This window comes from Mobula hypostoma, chromosome 7 (assembly GCF_963921235.1).
Source record: "Mobula hypostoma chromosome 7, sMobHyp1.1, whole genome shotgun sequence".
Lineage (NCBI taxonomy): Eukaryota > Metazoa > Chordata > Chondrichthyes > Myliobatiformes > Myliobatidae > Mobula > Mobula hypostoma.
In genome coordinates, this window is record NC_086103.1 from 10,424,368 (window position 1) to 10,444,489 (window position 20,122).

The 20,122-nt window shown below is 41.6% G+C and overlaps 1 protein-coding gene across 1 annotated transcript in view; it reads right to left on the bottom strand.

Moving 5' to 3' along the window:
- LOC134349877 (protocadherin Fat 3-like) overlaps positions 1-18,392 on the bottom strand; it is a 146,019-nt gene extending 127,627 nt beyond the window's left edge. The window contains exons 1-2 of the mRNA XM_063054842.1: positions 15,894-18,392; positions 2,425-2,522 (exon numbers count right to left, since the gene is read on the bottom strand). Coding sequence (XP_062910912.1) covers positions 2,425-2,522; positions 15,894-18,269 — 2,474 coding nt within the window. The 5' untranslated portion in view covers positions 18,270-18,392. The remainder of the gene's footprint in view (positions 1-2,424; positions 2,523-15,893) is intronic.
- Positions 18,393-20,122: the final 1,730 nt, after the last annotated feature.

Sequence of the window (20,122 nt, forward strand, 5' to 3'; positions counted from 1 at the left end):
TTTGTCAAGCAGTGGAGAGAAGGGATTGTACATATTACCTGTAAAGAATATTAGATCTTGCATAGTTGTTAAAAATAGTTTCAACGGTAGCTGGAGGAGGAAAATGGATAATAATAACGGAACGTTTCAACGACCTGAGGAGAGCTGAGGAGAACCATCTCTTCAATCGCTGCCCTCTGATCCTCTGGCAAAGGTGCCAATGAATAAGAATACACGAAAGAAGATCAAAAATTTGAAGACCAAACAACTCTTAAGTGACCCGCTGGTTTCCCGGGGTCCCCCGATGACAAGATTTGGATGGAAACGGGAGATAGCAAATACTCTGAAACCGTTTTTCTCGTGATCTCTATGGGTGGAGTTATGTGGATTGGCTCTATGGTGGATCGTTTTTTCTAAAACGTTTCAGCATTTGCTGAATGAAACAAAATCAGAGTGCAGAGATCCTAATTGGAATTTAAAATACTGTGTCTAATGTGGTGCTTTAACGAATGGGAAGAGGTGGGAAATCGGCACCAGCCTCCGAGGGTTAAACCAAATTACGCAGAATGCCGAGGTGCTCGCATCAGGACCCTCGGCTCCGACCGTCTCAGACCCAGACTATATCCTCCAATAGCATTACTTCGTCCTTATCTGGAGCTTCCAGATGATATGGAAATAATAGAAATGGCTGTTATGGTGTCCTGGCATTGTGACCGCCAACAGCAGCAGCAACAACAGCAACAGCCGAGGAGGGGCCGACGATTAGCTCAGACTCTCTTCCAGGCTCCTCGCTAACAGTAGGGAATGTGTTGATACAAAAACGCTGTATTCGGTCTGAGGTACACAACATGATTTGAGAAGTAAAATGGTAGCTTTCCAGGAATCTGGTGCAGGGATACCCCTGCAGGGAAAAAAAACACTCCCAAAGCAAACGTTTATAAATTGTCCCCGATCAGAGGTAGCACATTATTTTAAATTGCCCAATCTGAAGTGGCATTACCAAAAGACAGCAAAGGTATTAAGACTGCAGAGGTGACCAGAGTTCCTATGATAGAACCCCTGTCCGAGTCGGTTAAAAACAAGCAGGGAAATTTTCGATTGATGAAACATTTGTTATAGCAGAGAACGCACCTCTTACTTTGCTTGGACGCCACACACTCTAAACACTAAATCGGTAATTCATTGTACCTCCGCAGGATTATATCTTGAAACCCCCGAGAATAGATTACCCGAACTCCGCACTATAATGCAGTTCGCTACAGTTGGCACAGTGGGGGGAAAGCCTGGGGAGATTGGCTGTGGCAGCAAATAGAAGATGACATTAAAGCCGGAGAATTATTGAATGATTTGATCGGAACTTGTAAACTGGTATCTGCACTACATTGTGCTGTGGCCTTCAGGAATCCAGATCCCGATGACGAATATAGTAACCAAGCATCTTAACATGAAGGTAAGGGGGATCTAATATTCTTATCGGGTAGAGATAGTTTGGCCCTGAGAGAATAGCAGCTGAGATTCAGTTCAAAAGGAAACAGAAGGAGCTCTTCCTGAAGGGCCAACGTTCACTGCGCTGTGCCTCACTGGAAGTGAAACCTCCTATTACTCCTATTGATTTGGGATCATAGGCAGTCCCCCAGATACTAGTCATGTAGGATTAGTTAAAGTCAGTAGTTCCCCATCAGGTGACTCCTAACAAAGTGCCTGACTACCGTCCATCAAACAATAACGCCTAACTCCAGAAACCATCGGGTTATTAAACTTGTCATAGAGACGTCATTGTGACAACAGGTTCTGCGATTAACTCAAAGCCCTTGCAATACGCTGATATTATCCATTCCCAAACCAGGGAGGCCGAATGAGCGGCGTTTTATCCAGGATCTGCGGGCTATAAATCAGAAAGTCCAGCCCATTTCACCGAACGTTACGGATACGAATGTGATACTGGTATACGGTGATTAATTTGTACTCTTCTTATTTTTCTTTACCACTGCATGAGGACAGTCAGTATCTGGTTGCCTTCTCATAGACTGTAATGGACAGCAATACACGTGGACAGGTTTACTGCCGGATTAAACATTACGTCCGGTTCTCTGCGCAGCCGCTATTCGTGATGATCTAGAAAATTTACTAGTGGCTGGAGGCAACATGATTTTACAATATGCAGACGATTTATTTCTGGCCTGACAGACACTGGCTGATTGTACAGAAGAATGTGTGACGTTATTGAATGATCTTGCTGCCAGAGGACATACAACCTCCTTGTCGATCTTCCAACTCTGACGGCCGACGGTGAAATATTTGGGGTATATATTGCACTAAGGAACCCGCCGACTGGAGCCGCAGCGTGTGACTCTTATTGCTCAGTCTTCCAGACCTTCTGCCAAGAGACGGATGATACCTTTCCTGGCAATGACGAATTACTGTCGATATTGAGTACCTGAATACCGCATCTGTGATGCTGTCCTACGAGCCGCAGTAACGTAGGATGCATCTGATACAATACAATGGACTGAGGATTGCCCTAGTACAGCAAGCCGTTCCAGCTGTATGTGAATGAAAATGAGCGTTTCGCAGTCGCAGTATTAACCCACGGTGGCTTACGAAGACCAGTGCCGCATTTTTCCAACCTATTACATCTAGTCGTTAGAGGAATGCCACGATATTTAAGGACGGTGGTAACAACAGCGTCAGTAGTCGAGAAGGCTGCACCGTTAATACTGTAGCATGCTTGTATGCCACTGACCCCTCTGTTGCAATGTTGCTCCTCAACTCAGCTGCTACGCAACATTTCAATACCGCCCACCGCACGGGATACTTAAACGGTCGAATTCGACTTTTAAAAGAGCACCTGCATTCAGCCCGACCACCCTGGTTCCTATGACTGTGTTAAAGCCTGTCCGCTAGCCTATGCGCTGTACCTCTTGATAACCTAGAATTAATGCTTTATATAAAGAGCTCTCCTTGCAAGCCAAGCCATCACATCCTCTTAGAAAACTATGCAATAGTGACTGTCTTTGAAACTTTAGAGGTACAAACCATCCCCCAAGGAACTTCTGCTCAGGCAGCGGAGCTATTTACTCTTACACGAGGGACACACAATAAACATCTATACGGACTCTAGGTAGGCTTTGGGGTGGGACATGACTTTGGATCACTTTGGAAATTTCGGGGGTTCATTACTTCTGCGGGTAAACCCACTCACCATACGTATCTCATAAAAATGTTACAAGCAATGCAGATGCCCAAACAAGCTGCTGTCATTAAGTATGAAGCTCACACTAATGGCTCAGACCCCATCAGTAAGGGAAACGCTGCTGTGGACGCATCTGCTGAAGAAGCCGATAATGCAGAAAAAGTTATGCTGGGGTACATATGCAGGTGCAATGTACTCTTGTAACCCTCACACCAAATCTGCAAAATTTAATTTCCGACAAGGACGGCACTCCACAAAAAGATAAGGGAGTATGAAAGGGAAAACAGAGTTTTCAGGACTCTGAGGGGGTATGGAGACATCCGGATAATCTCCTTCTATGTCCCAGGAATCGGGGTATTATACATCAATAATGGTTTGCACCCGGACTAACAATAATTGCTGGACAGGTTGTGCGAAGCTGTGAGATTTGCTAGTGACACAATGGGGGAAGTTCACCAGCTAAATTTGATCATTTTCCACCCGCGACGGCACTATAGCCAATTTGCAGATAGATACCAGCCAGCGGAGGTTATAAGTATCGGTGATAATAGATATGTTCTCCAAATGGGGGAGGCGTTTCCCACCAGAGAAGATGACAGCCTACCTGCGGTCAAGATATTCATGAAGGAAATTATTCCTAGATTTGGGGTTCCATTCATCTAAAATAATTAAGGAATTGGTTCCGGTGTTAGGATTTACTGTTGAATACCACCTTCCATAACAGCCGCAGTCCTCGGGACTAAAAGAAAGAATGAATGGAGTATTAAAATACATATTGGCTAAGGTATATCAGGAAACTCAATTGAAATAGCCAGAGGCTCTTCCCATAACATTATAGTCTCTAGGAAATCAGGTGAGACGGACTACTAAATTGACTCAGTTCGAAGTATTAATGTGAAGGCCTATACCGCCGGAGTCTCTGGCCTCCTTTGATTAAAGCACAAACAACCGTGCTCAGAACCGATGAGAAAACATAGAATTTGTGAGGCAAAGCAATAAGAGCAAACTGAGGACATGTAGCTGCTGCCTTCCCTAAGCTGGGAGAAAAAAAAGTACATTCATTCCTTTAACCTGGAGACAATGTATACGTAAAGACGCTTATGAAAGACTCCCTTTCTTCTAGGTGGAAAGGGGGTGAAATCAGGTGCTTCTGGTAACAAGGACTGCTGTGAAAGTCTAAGGGAAGGCTGAATGGATACAGGGAACCAAGTGCAAGTTGTCATCTCCTGAAGAAGGGAAGAAGGAAAACTGAATTATGAAGAAATTACTTTTGTTGTGTGGACTATTGGGGTTTAGTACCCTGGGAGAAACCTATAATACTTACTTGGGCTTAGTTTATGTATAAGCTACACGGACCGATGTAGTTAGCCGTTGGGCGTATTCCTGTCCATAAATCCAACGCCCTTCAACGAGAAGCAAGATTGCGTCGATAAAATAGCCAGCTACATCAAAAGCTATTCTTTGCAGGAGAAAAACGAAGGGATCGATACAGGAGGGAATAAATACTCAACATAAGTACCAGCTACATAAACTGGTTAGGCCACACTTGGAGTACTGTCTACAGTTCTGGTCGGCTCACTCTAGGAAGGAGGTGGAAGCGTTGGAAAGGGTACAGAGGAGATTTACCAGGATGCTGCCTGGTTTAGAAAGTATGCATTATGATGAGGGATTAAGGGAGCTCGGGTTTTACTCTTTGGAGAGAAGGGGGATGAGAGGAGACATGATAGGGGTATACAAGATAATATGTGCAAAAGATAGACTGGATAGACAGCGCCTCTTCCCCAGGGCACCACTGCTCAATACAAGAGGGCATGGCTTTAAAGTAAGCGGTGGGAAGTTCAAGGGGGATATTAGAGAAAGGTTATTTACCCACAGAGGGGTTGGTGCGTGAAATGCACTGCCTGAGTCAGTGGTGGAGGCAGATACACTAGTGAAGTTTAAGAGATTACTAGACAAGTATATGGAGGACTGTCAGGTGCGGGGTTATATAGGAGGCAGGGTCTGAAGGTCGACGCAACATTGTGGGCCGAAGGGTCTGTACTGTGCTGTACTATTCTATGTTCTATAAATGTCAATCGGATCGGTAATCTTACAGGGAAATTCCTTTGAGGGCTGGTATATGCCTGACAGTAATTTAACAAATCATAATGCCTATATTTCATGTAGCTGCTCAAACAGGTGAGAAGCGCAGATGCAGATTAAAGGGGACAGGTCAGTTAATGGGAAGGAGTAGTTCTAGTGAGTGGGATAAAGGGCTACGTTTGCTTTCGTTCGCAGCAAGAGAATCGGTGCAGGAATCACTGTACTTTAGCCTTTTTGAACTTGTATTTGGTTATAGACTGAGGGGACATTTGACCTTGTTAAAGGAACAGTGGATTAATAAAGACTTACATATTAATTTGTTAGACTACGTGCTGAACTTCAAGGACAGGCTGTACAAAATTTGCGAAATAGCAAACCAAAACTTGAAAACAGCTCAAGGGAAAATGAAGCGCTGGTTTGATAAACAAGCCTGTCTGAGAAAACTTCAAGTAGGAGATAAGGTTTTAGTACTATTACCTAAAAGTTCAAACCCTCTTCAGGCGAGATTTTTAGGTCCTTATCAGATTGAGTCTCAGGTTAATGATGTAAATTTCATAATCAAAACACCGGATCATAAGCGAAAAACACAGCTTTGTCATATCAATATGAAAAAATCTTATTAAGAGAAAATGACCTTTGGTGAGATATATCCAGCAGCTGCAGCCGAGACTGAAGACCCTGTGAATGAAACTTTTCATAAGCCAAACATGGTCCCAGTAAGGCTAATGAACTCGGTTGTTTTACAAAATATTGATAACAAGTTGCTACACTTACAAACACAGCAAAGACAACAAACGAAAGAATTAATTTTGAAATTAAAAAATTTATTTCCTGATGTTCCGAATGGAACCACCGTCACGTCACATGATGTGGACGTTGGAGATGCCCAAACGATTAAGCAACACTCCTATAGTATGAACGGAGTAAATGTAAATTGGCAAGGAACAAATTGAATATATGCTGAAAAATTGTTTTAATAGCCCTTCAACTTCAAATTCGAGCTCATCTTGTGTTATAGTACCTAAACCCGATGGTGGTATTAGGTTTTGCACTGACTGTAGGAAGGTAAGGACAGCAACAAAAAACAAATGCTTATCCCATCCCTAGGGTGGATGATTGCATAGATAAGGTTGGAAAAGCTAAATTTCTTACAAGGATTGGTCTGTTGAAAGGGTATTGGTGTGTTCCATTGACGGACAGAGCTAGAGAAATCTCTACTTTTGTGACGCCTTCTGGGTTGTATGAATACAATTGCAACTCTCGATTTACCCTAGTGGCATGATCACGGGGTGAAAACCCCCTGTCCGGCCAAACCTTGAGATTGCCATTTGGGTGGATGCTGTGGGATGTGTCCCCGGTTTCAAATCAGTACCCCGAAATGACAAGCCGGACACAGTATGCGGTTAAACAATTAAGATTTTATAACTCTTACTTCAACTATGGGATTAGTATAGAAACAACAAACCTGAGCCGAAATTTTAGAACTGATACTTAGTCCCAAAGTCTGACCCATAATCCCAACAAATACACCTTGTTCGATTTCCTCGGGAATAGAAAAACGAATCAGCCAGAAAATTAGATCCGCTGCACAAAGGGAAACCACGCAAACACTCGCAACGAAAGCACTCCTCAGTAGGTACGCGATTCTTCCACATTCATTAACTCTCACAACTTGACGTCAGTAAGATTAAATGGCAAACACCTCCACCCATATGCTATATTAAGTAGATATATATTTTGTTACAGAACCTAAACAAACATGCGAATTATTTTTCTCATCTGACCTCAACAATTTCAAGGCAGGCACGGCTCGTCTTTCCGTCGATTCTGACATTTTATTCTGGATGTGGGCAAGGGTAACGTATGCATCTTTGCATTTCAACGTCTCATTGGTAGACAGCGACGCAATCAGCTTCTTCAACAAATACAAGCTATTAATCTGCATTGTTATTCTAAATGAGTCTTGCAAACAGAAAACGCAATTATTGATAAAAAAAAATTAACGATTTATATTTGTTTACAGCGTCTAGCAACGAATGTCGTATTACCTAAAGTTAGATGGGAGCTTGTCCTCAAATGTCGGAACTTTGAGCTAAATTTTAAATCTCCTTTCGTGTTTCGGACAAATAACAAATGCCCGAATTTTTAACGCGTGTCCAGAACAGTTTAGACAGGTCCACCTATTCATTCAGATGGCAGTTGTGCATAAATTGGCGTCGTTAGTTACCAGTCAGATTATATTTGGGAGCAAGAAGATTCTACTTTTACAGCGTTGAAGCCTGAGAAACCCAGACTGGTATATTATGCATAACAAAATTCTGTTAAAATTTTAGAAGATATTTTCCTGTCTTTGACAGTTACAGTGTATTATCTCTCTTACCAATACTTTTACAAGCAATAGCACATTTTTTTTAGTATTCGGAGCAGATGTTAGCATCATAGAGCACTACAGCACAGAAACGGTACCTTCGACATATCGTGTCCGTGCCGAACTCTAATCTACCGATTCCTATCTACCTGCACCTGGACCATACTCCCCTATACACCTCCCATCTGTGTACCTATCCAAATTTCTCTTTCGAACCCTCTTCCACCACTTACACTGGCAGCTCATTCCACACTCGCAATAATCTTTGCGGAAAGAAGATTTCCCTTATGTTTTCCTTAAAAGTTTCACCTTTCACCTTTAACCCATGAATTCCAGTTCAAGTCTCACCCAACTTGAATGGATATTCTTGAGAATTTGCTAGTTACTTTTCTGATATGGGAGTATAAGAGCATAGCACTGTTGATATCACCGACAATTGAAGCCATTTCGAATTTTCCAAAAAATGATTTCCAGTGAGATTTCTTTAACAAACAGAATCGCCGGGTCCAGAACAGGAATCACATGCTGCTAACCGATTAAGTTTCACTGACGCAGATTTAAAGTATATTTAAAGGGTAAAGGGTTTACCGATCTCCCCTTCGTTAAATTCGCCCTTCTAATTTCCAGATTGAATTAGCGAAATTCCAAACTGATCGTACGCTTTATTTGATGTATTGGCTAGGTAAATGGATGCTGATGGTTAAATAAATATCTGGGTTAGACAGAAAAAAGTGAGAATTTCTATCTCTGTGCATCATTTTAAAGGGATTAAGGCAAAGGCGATAACCCATTGCAAACAGTAGGAACCGACAAAACAATACATATTGAAGAGAATCGCACAGAAAATGCTGGAGGAACGCAGCAGGCCAGGCAGCATTTATGGAAATAAAAACAGAGTCGACATTTCGGGCTGAAATCCTTCAGCAGAACTAGAGAAAAGGAGAACTAATCTTAACCTCGCCACCAATGCCGCAGTCAAGGGAGGCGCTGCAACAGCCTGGCACACCGACCTCTACCCCGCTGAGGCCCAGCGCCAACTCTCAGATACCACCCCCTACCTGATATTCTTTAGTGGGGTAGTTAGGTGCTTTCTGGCCTGCTGAATTCCTCCAGCATTTTAGTTGTACTGCTCGGATTTCCAGCATCTACGGATTTTCTCTTGTTTGTGATATTGAGGAAGGTGCTTGTTTTCATCCTTTGGTGAAGAGATAGATATTGTCCGAACTACAGTAGAGTGTTGCGCTGATATTCTCTGATTTGTCAGATGGGATATGACAAACCAAATCAAGGAATTACAACCCCTCTCGTCTCCTCTATTCTACGGTTCTTGGACACATGGTGCACTTTTAAATCTCTAAGTTAATTTGGCCGTAGCAAGTATTTGCTTAATTATTACTATTCTTCTCTTTCCCTGAAACCCTGGATTTTGTTTTATTTGTTGCGATTTGAGAAGAAGCTACAATTCTCCTAGTATAGGTATTGGACTGAGCCAAATTCCGTACAAATCTGCTTCATCTCCGAATCGTATAACTATTTCAGCATGCTAAATATGGTCAATACTTTCCAAGCGTTGATGTGATAATACACAGAGAAATTCAAATTTGATGCAGATAGCTTTAGTCTACTCTTACTTCTTTAGATGTACACATTCAACAACGTACGTTAGTTATTTTCTGCACCTTAAATAAATTCCCGCTTCAAAGAGAAATACACTGTTGATGGAACCCCCATGGTCCTGTGACAGGCGGGTATGCATGTGTGCACAAATTTTATTCCGACTGACTCCAACATGTATCTTAAAGAGTGACCGCTTCCAATAAGCTGTGTGTGTAAATAATTAGACACACTAATGGAGTATCATTTGCTTCGGGCATCTCCGGTTTTTTTTTTGACGGTTCCTTTATTTCAATTTGCAACGAAAGGAAAACATTACGCATTTCTCTGCGTAACTTTTCTCTTCAAAGTATTTTCTTAACAAATGTAAATTTCTTTTAATGCAGTCTGCTGTATAAAATGACAGTTTGCAATGAAAGCCATTCGGAAAATCTAAGCTGGTTTTATCCATCATTTCAACAACTCAATAATGGATTTTTTTTAAATGGACTCCCTTAAATGAGATTAATCAAGTTCCGAAGATACATACAATTCCCAAAACAGGAAATTTATATTCTGTAGCATTAAATATGCGCGTTAAAGTACGCCACGTCAAATCCGAAAAATTGCCGTCGCTCTAACAGCCTTCAATGATTTCTTTGGCATAACAACCAGTTAAATCGTAGACCAGATGGGCTTTGATTCTCACGTAAAAGTTCAGGAAATTTTTCTAAACCAACATATTGAGGTACCAACTAGAGGGAATGCAATATTAGATCTCCTATTAGGAAATAAATTAGGACAGGTAACGGAAGTGTGTGTAGGGGAACACGTTGGTTCTAGTGATCATAACACCATTAGTTTCAACTTGATCATGGAGAAAGATACATCTGGTCCTCGGGTTGAGGTTCTAAACTGGAAAAGGCCAAATTTGAAGAAATGAGAAACGATCTAAAAAGCGTGGATTGGGACAGGTTGTTCTCTGGCAAGGCTGTAATTGGTAAGTGGGAGGTCTTCAAAGGAGAAATTTTGAGAGTGCGGAGTTTTTATATTCCTATCAGGATTAAAGGCAAAGTGAATAAGAATCCGAAACCTTGGTTCTCAAGGGATATTGGAACTTTGATAAAGAAGAATAGAGAGATGTGTGACATGTATAACAAACAGGGAACAAATAAGGAGATTGAGGAGTATAAAAAGTGCGAAAAAATACATTAGAAAGAAATCTGGAGGGCTAAAAGAAGACATGAGATTGTTTTGGCATTCAAGGTGAAGAATAATCCAAAGAGCTTCTACAGGTATATTAGGAGAAAAAGGATAATAAGGGACAAAATTGGTCCTCATGAAAATCAGAGTGGTCGGCTATGCATGAAACCAAAAGAAATGGAGGACAGCTTATATGTTTTTTAGGTTTTTTTTTGCGTCTGTATTTACTAACGAAACTGGCACGGAGTCTATGGAAATAACGCAAACAAGTAGTGAGGTCATGGAAACTATACAGATTGAAGAGGAGGAGGTGCTTGCTATCTTGAGGCAAATCAGAGTAGATAAATTCCCAGGACCTGACAGGGTATTACCTCGGACCTTGAAGGACACTACTGTTGAAATTGCAGGGGCCCTGGCAGATATATTTACAATGTCTGTATCTACAGGTGAGGTGCCGGAGGATTGGAGGATAGCTCACGTTGGTCCGTTGTTTAAAATAGGCTCTGAAAGTAATCCGGGAAATTATAGACCGGTAAGTTTGACGTTGGTAGTAGGTAAATTATCGGAAAGAGTACTAAGAAATAGGATCTACAAGTATTTGGATAGATGGGGACTTATTAGGGAGAGTCAACATGGCTCTGGGCGTGGTAGGTCATGTTTAACCAACCTATTAGAGTTTTTCGAGGATGTTACCAGGAAAGTGGATGAAGGCAAGGCAGTGGATGTTGTCTACATGGACTTCAGTAAGGCCTTAGACAAGGTCCCGCATGGGAGGTTAGTTAGGAAGATTCATTCGCTAGGTATACATGGTGAGGTAGTAAATTGGATTAGACATTGGCTCAGTAGAGGAAGCCAGAGAGTGGTAGCAGAGGATTGCTTCTCTGAGTGGAGGCCTGTGATTAGTGGTGTGCCACAGGGATCAGTGTTATTTGTCATCTATATCAATGATCTGGATGATAATGTGGTAAATTGGATCAGCAAATTTTCTGATGATACAAAGATTGGAGGTGCAATGGACAGTGATGAAGGTTTTCAGAGCCTGCGGAGGGACTTGGACCAGCTGGAAGAATGGGCTGAAAATGGCAGATGGAGTTTAATACAGACAAGTGTGTGGTATTGCACTTTGGAAAGACAAACCAAGTGAGAACATACAAGGTAAGTGTTAGGGCACTGAGGCGTGAAGTGGAACAGAGGAATCGGGGAATACAGATACAAAATTACATAAAAGTGGCGTCAAAGGTAGATAAGATCGTAAAGAGAGCTTTTGGTACATTGGCCTTTATAAATCAAACTATTGAGTATAACAGCTGGAATGTTATGGGGAGGTTGTATAAGGCGTTTTTGAGGCCGAATTGGGAGTATTGTCTGCCGTTTTGGTCACAAAGTTACAGAAGGATATTAATAAGGTTGAAAGAGTGCAGAGAAGGTTTACAAAGATGTTGCCGGGACTTGAGAAGCTGAGTTACAGAGAAAAGTTGAATAGGTTTGAACTTTATTCCTTGGAGTGTAGAATAATGACGGAAGATTTGATAGAGGTATATAAAATTATGATGGGTATAGATAGAGTGAATGCAAGCAGGTTTTTTTCCACTGAGGCTAGAGGAGAAAGAAGAACCTGAGGACATGGGGTAAGGGTGAAGGGGAAAAAGTTTAAAGGGAACATTAGTGGGGGGCTTCTTCACACAGAGAGTGGTGAGAGTGTGGAATGAACTGTCAGATGAAATGGTAAATGTGGGCTCACTTTTTACATTTAAGAAAAACTTGAACAGGCACATAGATGAGAGGTGTATGGAGGGATATGTTCCAGGTGCAGGTCAGTGGGACTAGGCAGAAAAATGGTTCCGCACAACCAAGAAGGGCCAAAGGGCCTGCTTCTGTGCTGTAATGTTCTATAGTTCCATGGTTCTATAGTGAGCGAGGAAAATCAAATTATATATCGAACATTAAGAAATGAAGGTAGTGATACCAGTGCAAATGTTTGAATTATTTGAAGATGTTCAAGCAGAAATTGTGCGGTATTCAGTTATCAAAGCGAAAGGCACACTGCTTTGAAAACGTAGAATGTGATCTTTATTTAATAGTTGCGCCCAAGTCTAAAGCAGATAGAAAATTGAGATGTTCCCCGCCCTCTGAATGAACCATGCTTGATCATTATTTCTGTTATTTTGCTAAGCAAAATCCACTCTGCTAAGAAACAGGATCACCATGCATGAATTCAAACTCATAATAGTCCATGTTCATTTTGACCAAGCTCCAATTCAATTTGTATCCATCTCAAATTTGTTAAGTATAAACCTTCTGCATTATTTCTGTCTGCTAGATAATAAATTTCAATGTCTTAAATTACCTTGGTTTTGCATTCCAAGTTTACACATTTTAGAATTATGGTTTTATAATTATTCCAAAAATAGATGTGGAACTTGGGGGAATGTTTTCACACAATTGTAACTGGTAATGGAAACGAGCTGCTAGAGGGGCAGGTGGAGGCAGGATATTAATACCTTTCAGGCGTCATTGCACATGTCCGGAATGAGTATGGTATAGAGAAATATGAAGTTAAAACAAGCAGGTGGAATTAGTATCTGTAAGCATTAAGGTCTGTATTCAGGTGGTAGACCGAAGGACATTGTTCTCCAAACTACACCTACAAATCATAGAAATATATAGAGAACAATACAAGCGAAAACAATGACAGGTAACAATGGCCGGCTTTGATTCAGACAGCTAGAAAGTAACAATAAAATTAATTCAAAACTAAATTTTGAAGCATTCCCAACAGGAAGATGAAGTGTTACCCCTCAATCTTGCTGTCTTGCTTTTGGCTCGTTGAAACAATGCGGGAAGCCAAATTGAAAAAGGTCAAAGTGTTAGTGAGACATCGAATCAACCTGGATAACTACCGGATGCATGTTTGTAAGCCTGTGCACTGAAATCAATCACCGAATCTGCTTTTATTTCACCAATGTAGAACCACCACATTGCGATGACCAATTTCTTGCATTAGTAATGAAGCTCTAAGATCAGCTCTTTGGCTGAACATGTCAATGCCGACCAACAGGTCTATCAACGCTACTCTTATTTGTCTCAGTTTGATTTCTTACACTGTCATAAGGTCAATGCTCTGTCTTCTATCTTACTGATTAAAAAAAAAAGTGCAGCCTATCCAGCCACACCTTCTAACGTAAGCCCACCAGGGCTGGGAGCACCTTGCGAAATATCTCTTTACCATTTCCAGCTATTGCTATCTTTCCACACACCATATTATAAGTGTAGTTTCACCAACGAACCGCACAGTTGCAACATAAAGCTGCGGATCAGTAATCTAAATAGTGGTTTATGAAAGCAAATAGACTAAATTATTTCTTCCCCACACTGTGTACCGCTGTCTTTACCTTCAGCAACGACATACCTGCGCCTTAGGTTTCTGTTCCACGATGCTCTTCAGACTTGCAGGAATTACTGTGTACACACTACCAGGTTTAATGGAACAAATTAAAACAGGTCACACTTGTCTAACTTATATTTAATCTACCTTTCTTGGACCACTTGCACAGCTTGTCTAGAAGACGTTGAATTTAGCTTAGATAATATTCTTCACTCTCTAGTACATTGCCTTTTCTGATATTTTCCACAAGCAAACTAACCGTATTAACAATACTTTCATGCAAACAGTAAATATAATAACAAATAAGAATGAATTCTGCACTGATACCTTTGACACACCATTGATCATAGACCACCAACATAAATTACAACCCTCCACTAGCACCTCTGAATTATTCCATTTCGTCATTTTTTATCCAGCTGACTAACTCGTCTTGGATCCCATGTGAGTTACCCTTTCAGTCTAAACAACTATAAAGATCCACGTCAAAGGCCTTGTTAAACTTTATGCAGTTAATATCTACTACCCTGATTTCGTCGTCTTCTTCAGCGCCTGTTCAAAAAGCTCAGACCAGCTTTTGCGACAGGATATCCCAAGCACAAATTCAAGCTATCCCCTTAATTTTTTCACAATGCAAATGCTAGCAGATCCTGGCCCTCAGGAACCGCCCCCCAGTAAATTTCCTACCAGAGATTGTCAGCGGCCTGCAGATCCCTGGGTTGCTCTTGAAACGTCTTTAAATAGAGGTTCATCATAAAACACCTGGATGTACCTCAGAGTTGACAAAAATAAACTGTGGATACATCTCCGCCAGGCCTTTGCAATGTACTCTCCAGTTTCCCAAAATATTGCAGGAAACGCTGGATCAAGCCACGGGGATTTATCCAAATTAATATGCTTCAGGAGTAGAATAGAAGTGTTCTATGCAAATCACTTCTCCCTGTGATGCAGATCGTTGGACGGGGGCAAGGGAGGGAGGGGGAGGAAGGGCCTGCTTTGCGCACTTCGACCGGATTAAAGATGCGGAGTTATTGTTGGATGTAGAAGTACATAGGGGAGCTGCTTTAAAAGAATGAAAAAGTGCGGGGAATGAAATCTTGTTGGCTCTTGCGTAAATTCCATGCACTTTAAAATATGTTTGAGTAGGAAGTAATAAATAGCGACACTGTTTTTGTTCTTTCTTGCAGGAGAAGGGATGAGTTTAGATTAGAAACAGATAACCCTCGCCACTGCTTGGCATATCCTACATCCCTGCTGTTAGGAGTACGATATAACGATATACAGAAACCAAAAAAATAAGTACCGAGGTCACGAAAACTATTACGGTGTCACCCATGGACAGTCCATATCAGTGATATCCCTTTGTTACATCCAACCCTCAATCGTATGCACTGTAATTACGACACTAAATTCTTTACAAACTAAAGAAAATCTGCAGATGCTCGAAATCCAAGCCATAAACAATATGCTGGAGGAGCTCAGCGGGCCAGGCAGCATTTTGTGTGTGTTACTAAATTCTTTAGTCATTTTGCTTGCTCTGACAAGCAGCACCGTTGTGAAATAAAGAAAACAACTGCTTTTCCAGAGATGCAGACTGACAGGCTAAGGGACTGCAGTATATTTTGGTCTCTCAAATGAAAACATCTGCACATTTGCCTCCGGATTTATTCTATGAATTGCTAGTACCGCAAACAGAACACAGTTCAATGTGTCAAAGCATTTTTAATCTCAATTTTCAAAATATCAAAACATCAAGTAAGCATACGAATTCAAGCGTTATTTTACTTTTCACGCTACCGACCGAATAGCAACGCATTTGAACATGCCATTCAGTGACAGTTGGTAAGATTCTCCGGAGGTAACAGATGCCACGCTCAGATGGGTGGACTCCGGTTGATGTAAATTTTATCTTTGACCATCATAACAACTATACTCTCCGTCAACAGAACATTACAAAAACAGTTGCAGGGAAAGGAATATGTTCTGAAATACTTTACCCAGTATCCCAGATCTCAGCATATAAACAAAAATAAGCACACGTCAAATAATCATACGTTAATATTGTAGTTCCCTGTAATTTAGCCTTGAACCTGGGAGATGGCGGGGCCGCACGGCTTCAAGAAAAGGAAGTCGCTTTTCGCTGATTCTGGAGACAGGCAGACCGAGTACTGAGGCAGTCCTGGCATGCGGACTACCTGGTCCGTACCAGGATAGCGTAATGTTTCCTCCATCGCAGATCTTCGATTAAACGTGTCCTGCATATCTCCACGTTTGTAACAATAACTGGGGGAAGTATACACTTGGGAGTTACTTCTGTCCTGTTTACACTTGATTCCGATGAGCACGATGATAATCAGAAGAAAGACAATGGAAGTGCAACTGAAAATAACCAATAAATAAAGATTTAGATCGGATAAATATTCTGAATTTCTCACTAAATTACTGCTTTTAGTGGGAGTTTCGGTGCTGTTCAGCAAAATTGTGATGTGAAGGGTAACTGTGCTAGATAGGCTTGGCTGCCCATTGTCTTTCACCAAGATTACCAAAGTTTGTGTGTTGAAATCCTCCTCCAAGATTTTGCGCGCTGTTCTGATTTCACCAGACGTTTGACCGATAATAAACAAACTGGGATCAGTAGCTTTCACCATTTGGTAAAATAACCGTCCGTTCTGACCAGAATCTGCATCAGTGGCCATTATCTTGGTGACCAAGTACCCCTGACCCGCTGACCGGGGCAGAGTTTCCACAGCTGATGACTCACCATGCTCTGAAGGTGAAACAATCACTGGTGCGTTGTCATTTTGATCCAGGATGATGACATTCACAGTAGCGCTGCTGCTCAGCGGCGGCACTCCAGCATCACGGGCCTGAACATGGATCTGAAAACTTTTGAGTTCCTCATAGTCAAAAGAGCGCAGAGCGTAAATGGTGCCGTTCATAGAGTTAACGCTCAGGTACGTGGACACTGGCAAGTTTTGAATGTAACTGTGCAGAATGGAATAATAAACATAGGAGTTCTGCTCCAGATCAGGATCTGAAGCCGTTACTGCGAAGATAGAGGCTCCAGGAGAGTTATTTTCAGTCACATAAAAGTTGTAGGGCAGTTCAGTAAAGCGTGGAGCATTATCATTTATATCTGTAACTACGATATGGATGGTTATATTTGTTGACAGTGAAGGTGACCCCAAATCCCAGGCTGCAATAAGTATTTTATAATCAGACACTGTTTCACGGTCCAACGTTCCACTTGTAATTAATTTATAATGATTGGACGATCTCTGTAGCATAAAAGGGACGTCCTGTGGTATTTCGCAGCGCACTTGACCGTTCTCTCCAGAATCACGATCGATAACATCAATCAAGGTGATTAAATTTCCGGGGGTAGCATTTTCCGGGATTTGGTTTGTGGCTGACCTCACTTTTATCTCGGGTGCGTTGTCATTTACATCAGTTACCTTGATCAGCACTTTCGAGTATCCCGTAATCGCAGGTGACCCGTGATCAACAGCTTGAATATCGAGTGAATAGCTGTTTGATTTTTCAAAATCTAGCGGCCCTTTGACTCGAATCTCGCCAGTTTTGGGGTCCAGGGAAAACAAATCACGTACTTTTCGCGAAACAATATCATCGCTGAAAGAATATGTTAGCTCTGCATTCAGCCCTTCGTCCAAATCGTTTGCTTTAACTTTTAACACAATGGTATCTTGTCGTGCGTCTTCATTAATAGTGCCCCTGTAAACATCATGCTCGAATACAGGAGGATTATCATTGAAGTCGAGTACAGTAATGAGAATCTGAGCTGTTCCGGTTCTCGGGGGATTCCCACCATCCTGAGCAGTAAGCACCAGTTGAAAGGATGATTGTAGCTCTCGATCCAAAGGTTTCTGTAACAGTAACTCGGCAATTATAATACCCTCCGCGGCTCTCCGTGTTTTCAGACTGAAGTAATCACTCGAACTGATTGTGTAATTCGCGACCGTATTCATTCCAGTATCAGCATCTTCCGCGCTCTTGAGTCGAAAACGTATCCCCGGTGTCGTGGCTTCAGACATTTGTAAGGCAATATGTGTGTCCGGAAATGTAGGAGAATTGTCATTTACGTCAAGAATCTCCACTTCGCCTCGATACACCTCTAATGGATTTTCCAGTATTATTTCCAAAGGTATAATACACATATCTGCTCGCATACAAATGCGTTCCCTGTCGATTCTTTCACAAATAGATAAAAGCCCATTATCCAAACTAACCTTCATGTACCGTTCTCCGTCATTAGCGCTGAGAAGAAATTTACGAGCTGATAAAAGCGGTACATTCAATCCCAAATCTTGAGCAATATTCCCAACAATTGTCCCTTCCACCATTTCCTCGGGAATAGAATAACGAAATTGTCCTAGAATTTGATCCGCAGCACACACGATAAAACTGTATGCAATTACAGTGAAGCTTAATATGGATTTGGACGCCATTGTTCCGCATTCAATTAATTTACTCAGGCCTCTGCTCAATTAATCCTGAACAAGTCCTTCCTACAAGACGGAAACGCATGCAGATAAATACCGAATCTAAACAGACAGAAGATTTTTACGCCTCAGCTTAACACACGTAAACGCACGTAATGCTTGTCTCTTTCGTTCACTCTGTCCTTTTATTCTGGGTGTAGGATGGGCAATGGATCCAACTGTGAAATTCACTTTCTCATTGGTAGACAGCGACACAACCAGTTCTTTTCGTCAATTACAACTGATGTTCTTAAAGCTGTACCGTTCTCCTATATTTAATGGTGCACACCATAAAATGTAGTTGTTGATGAAGTTGCTCAATTCATTTTATTTTCAACTTTTATCATCGTAAAATATAACAACAACCATTACATGGCATTTTGGCCATAATTTTAGCACGACCTAGAAGTTCAGTCAGTACGCAACAGAGAGCAGGTTGGTTCCATGAGAAATTTTATGATCCAATTAGATTTATTGTTTCTTTTCCCTCGTATCCGACCCTGACAGTTAGATTTGTGCATTTGTTCTATGATATGATCTGCTCGAAGAAACGTTGCGGGTGAGCTTTTACAGTTGAAGTGTCATTGTATTGGGGCAGCTTCAATCCATGTTTAAATGTGAAAGAAAATTAAATTGTGTATTAAATTTTGATGTCAAGCTTTACTAGCTCGGAATTGCCATTGATTTGAATCATGAGTGTGTCAGGCTAAGACACAGACGCTGTCTTGTTTGTGCTAGCTTACAATAGCTAGCAATAGATGATGCCAATAATGACTAACCTTTGTCCGAGACTGTTTGACTGATAGGGGAACTGAACGTGTACCTGTAGTTCTAATATTATCTACCGCGTGGAAACATTTGTGTATTGGCTGATACCTAACGAGTATTTCTTGCATTCGGTGACTAAGTATGTTTAGCTGTTCGTTATTGTCCAAATTTTACTACAGAAAGTTAAGATGTAGCCTGATATTGTGGGAATCGTAAGACAACGGTTCCCCGTAATTACGCGTTATAGGGTTAACTGTATAGGGAGGTCTGTGTCCGTGTCTTTGATAACCTGGTGAAATTATCTTACATTAAAATACGGTAAAACAGGCGAGATTCTTCGACCGTAATTTGGTGACGAGCATAGGATCCTTATCATACGCGATCGCGAACGAATCTATCCCTGAGACTTGCTTAAAAGCTAGAGGTCAAAATTCGACTGGGGTGAGTCCATCCTAGGGACTCGCTCGAGGAACATGGATCGATACTGGACGCGGGTGCCGGAGCTGTCACATACCAGCCGGTGACCCATGAGTTCGAGTAAAGGAACAAGAATGGGATTGGAAGAAGGGAGCCTGAGAGCATCGGGACAGTAAATCTAGACTAAACTTAAGGAGACCTTGGCAAATGATAGGTGCTTTGTCAACCAATGGGGAGAAGGGATTGTACATATTACCTGTAAAGAATATTAGATCTTGCATAGTTGTTAAAAATAGTTTCAACGGTAGCTAGAGGAGGAAAATAGATAATAATAACGGAACGTTTCAACGACCTGAGGAGAGCTGAGGAGAACCATCTCTTCAATCGCGGCCCTCTGATCCTCTGGCAAAGGTGCCAATGAATAAGAATACACGAAAGAAGATCAAAAATTTGAAGACCAAACAACTCTTAAGTGACCCGCTGGTTTCCCGGGGTCCCCCGATGACAAGATTTGGATGGAAACGGGAGATAGCAAATACTCTGAAACCGTTTTTCTCGTGATCTCTATGGGTGGAGTTATGTGGATTGGCTCTATGGTGGATCGTTTTTTCTAAAACGTTTCAGCATTTGCGTAA